This window comes from Aulonocara stuartgranti (genome assembly GCF_965226115.1).
Source record: "Aulonocara stuartgranti genome assembly, chromosome: 17".
NCBI lineage: Eukaryota > Metazoa > Chordata > Actinopteri > Cichliformes > Cichlidae > Aulonocara > Aulonocara stuartgranti.
The window spans coordinates 16,515,710-16,519,320 of NC_138953.1; the positions used below are offsets into that span (position 1 = coordinate 16,515,710).

The following is a 3,611-nucleotide window of genomic DNA, read 5'->3' on the forward strand; positions in this document are numbered from 1 at the left end:
AGAAACCGACAGAGATATTTGACCTCTGTGTTGTCATATACTCAGAAACACAGGAGCAAAATAATCATGGATCAAGCTTTTCAGAACACAATAATTATCAGAAAGAACGAGACGTTTTCACTTTAAAATGGAGACCGTTCTGTGTCGCTTTCCAATATGTTGGGTTTTGTGTTTGTGTGATACTTTGTTTTTTTATGTTAACGTGTTAATATTTGTTACGCGTTATTTAAACTGTTAATTGTTCTGTCTTTGAGCGCCGATATGGGGGCGGTTGTTCTGCCAGCTGTTGGCCAAAGGGGCGGGTTCTTTCTCCGCGAGGGTTAAGTAGCTCCACGCAGCAGAGCAGAGAAAGCATTGGGCACTAGTCCGTCTCCGCTTCTCTGTCTGTGACTCGCGGGGAAAATTCACGCTTTTATACTGAGGCTAAATTTAGGGGCTGGTCGGTACACCGCGTCCCTATCCTGAACGCGCTTCCTTCCCCTAGCCACACACTGGTCCGGTTTATGTATGTAGTGATATTTATAAGAAAACCAGTTGTTCCAGGCGCAGAGCTGCATGTGAGCGAGGACCGGCTCACCGGACGGCAGAAGTTACGCGCTCGTAGCCTTATCTGGCAACTCAGCGGACTTTGGTGACTTGCCTTAAACAGAAGTTATTTTTATAATTCAGTGTTTTTTACTATTCATAATGGCCTCGAGTGGGACAATTTTACCATCCATCTCTACATTTTCCAACCAAAAAGAAAAATACTGGGAAGATGTAAGTTGGCCTTTTTATTTATTAACTGTTGCTTTCACCGAGCTTCATGCACTTGTCTTCCTGCTATCAGAAAGCATATTTCTATTAGTTGTTGTTTTATTTGTGTATATTATACATATGTGTGTATTGATCATCTGAACGGGTTGAAAGAAATGATGCATTCTGAAACAAACTGTGCTCCCATCCCTGAAGCAGAAGTGGAAAAGCGACGCGATCAGCAGGGCAGATATGAACAGCAGCTGCCAGGGCAGAAAAGACGAAGAGGACCTGGACAGGTTCTTGGATCTGGAGTTTATTCTCGCGAACACCGCCGATTCCAGCAGTGCGTCGGCCGCCGGGACGGTACCGGAGTCATACCGCCTTCAGGATTCCGGGGTGTCTGTTTATCAGCAACAGCATCACATCGAAATGTCCCATCAAACAAGCGATTACACGTCTGTTCCAGACATGAACAGTCCTTCCCAATACAGCAGCCTGATGGCAGAGCTCCTTCGCTCCGACATGGATACCAGCTTCCTCCCTGCGAGCAGCTCCGGTATTCAGGGAAGATTCTTGGTCAGTTCCACGCCTTTCCAGACCACTCAGGGTGTATTCCTCGAGCACCCGAACATTAAAGCTGAGCCGGTCTCAGTGGACACATACGGACCTGTCATGGGTCTGGCGCCTCAGAGCTGCACTAAAATCAAGCACGAAGGGAACGTCTCATGCATGGTTTTTAACGAGCAGCCCCGGCTTGCAAGCTCCCCGCAGGGAGCGATGGGCAGCATGACCCCGCCGCTCAGCCCGGACGACCTGATGAACACCGAGAGCCAGCAGCGCCAGATTTGTACCTCCACCTCGCCGACGTTCCCGCAGACTTTCCACCTACACCACTGCAAGGCGCCCGCGAGATTTCCTCACCAGCACGGCGCGATGCACTTCTCCTTCACTGAGGCGCTCCACCAGCATAAACTCACCGGCGTTTTCGGAGAGGACGCAGCCATGGGCCTGCAGCAGGCAGCTGGCCAGCGGGTTTTACTCACTCCGCCCTCCTCCCCGCTGGATATTATGGACACCAAGCCAAAGAGGGGTCGCAGGTCCTGGCCGAGGAAGCGAACCGCGACACACACCTGCACTTTCACCGGCTGTGGAAAGACCTACACGAAGAGCTCTCACCTGAAGGCGCACCACAGGACTCACACAGGTAAGATCTGCAGGCTGAGTGTGGCGGGCATGTTATTCAACTACGTCACGAACTATGCTGTCACTGATGGGTGTTCTTTGTGTTCTTAGGAGAGAAGCCATACCACTGCAGCTGGGAGGGTTGCGGCTGGAAGTTCGCTCGCTCTGACGAGCTCACACGTCACTTCCGAAAGCACACCGGGCACCGGCCATTCCAGTGTCACTTGTGTGAACGGGCATTCTCCCGGTCTGACCATCTCGCCCTCCACATGAAGAGGCACATGTGAGCAAATACCAGAAGGACAACAAACAGACAATGACTGATTTGCACAGCATCAGCCTGATTAAAGAATCCTACGATGGGCCACATGGATCCGACGACAATATATAGATGCAAGTTCCTATAGGAGTGTTAATTTTACTGGTACCATGAATGGATAATGGGACCACTGTTGACTACACTGTAATAGCTATATGTATTGTATAGGATTATTATGGTGACTTTTATGAAGGCTTATTAGGCATTAAGATGACGTGCCATCACACGAGACTATAAACATATTTTCTGGGAAAATATATATATTTTTATTGATATGTGTATGTACGTGCATGTGTATGTGAGTGTAAGAAATCACAAGAAAACCACAAACAGCAAACATATGAATTCTATTCTGAATTCTTGCAGATGTAGCTGGTACTACTTTTTTTGTTTATTTGCAAAGGTAACAGGGACGTTCCACTTAACATATCAGACACATGCCAATAAAGCAACTGGATGCAGATGATCCTTAAATGTGTGATATTTGAGTTTGTATTTTTTACAATAAGTGTCTTATACATCACTTTAGTACAGAACTAACAAGTGCCATAATCTCTACTGGCCAAAAGACAAAGTTTTATTAACTGTGTTTTGTAACAAGCAGATGAAACAATGTTTTAGGAAAATGTTTTCTTATGAAATCGTCTCGTTGAAGGTTTGAACTGAATGTCCTGTCTGTGAGTCTGTCTGCTGGTTAGTAGCATTTGAAGTCAGGGTTTTACAGTCTCACAGACGTGCGTCGTCTCGACTCCAATCGACTGACAAAGGACTAAACAGTCTTTGGCAAAAAGATTTGTTTGTGTCTTGAAGAAATGTACTGCCTTGTGAATTCAGTCATTTTATATACTGGAAAGTAGTTTATTTTAATGTACATATTAAACTAAATGGATAACATGATCTCTGACTCCAGAGTTTGATTTTCAAAGTTCACAGGTCTATAAAAGGGTTTTTATTCGACAAAAGTTCAAACACTCAAAGGTCACTGTAGTGAGTCAACATAGAAGGGTATATCAGAAGAAAAGCACCTGAGAAGACGAGCAATATCTTAGGGCATGTAGATACAAGTATGTGGACATTTAGTAATAGGTGAAGCATCCTGAGAAATTGGGTCAACCCACTCATATACTCATAAATATAAACATTACATTGGCATAATTACAAAGTATGTATGGACGCTACGTGGAACATAAGGGCAAATATGGAGTGGTGAAAAGAAAGTGTTTCAAATAAACTAAAAAAAAGGGATAAAGAAAAGCTCAAAAAAGAAAAAGTTGCCTGATGGAAGACTGTTTTCCGGCAGCTTGAAGCCGGGAGTTGGAGAGATATTTTGTTGTAATGCTACTTTTTGTAAGTCATGTTTTGTTTGCAAAAA

At 45.0% G+C, this 3,611-nt stretch overlaps 1 protein-coding gene across 2 annotated transcripts; it reads left to right on the plus strand.

Moving 5' to 3' along the window:
• The first annotated feature begins 324 nt into the window (after window positions 1–324).
• LOC309692462 (Krueppel-like factor 2) lies at window positions 325–3,136 on the plus strand. 2 transcript variants are annotated; one of them, XM_082510995.1, is made up of 3 exons: window positions 325–759; window positions 952–1,942; window positions 2,032–3,136. In XM_082510995.1, the coding sequence occupies exons 1-3, from the start codon at window positions 688–690 to the stop codon at window positions 2,205–2,207; spliced, it is 1,239 nt and encodes a 412-aa protein (XP_082367121.1). In that variant the 5' UTR covers window positions 325–687; the 3' UTR covers window positions 2,208–3,136. The 2 variants fall into 2 exon arrangements, with proteins under 2 accessions (XP_082367121.1, XP_082367122.1); XM_082510996.1 differs by having other exon boundaries at window positions 326–759; window positions 955–1,942.
• The last annotated feature ends 475 nt before the right edge of the window (window positions 3,137–3,611 follow it).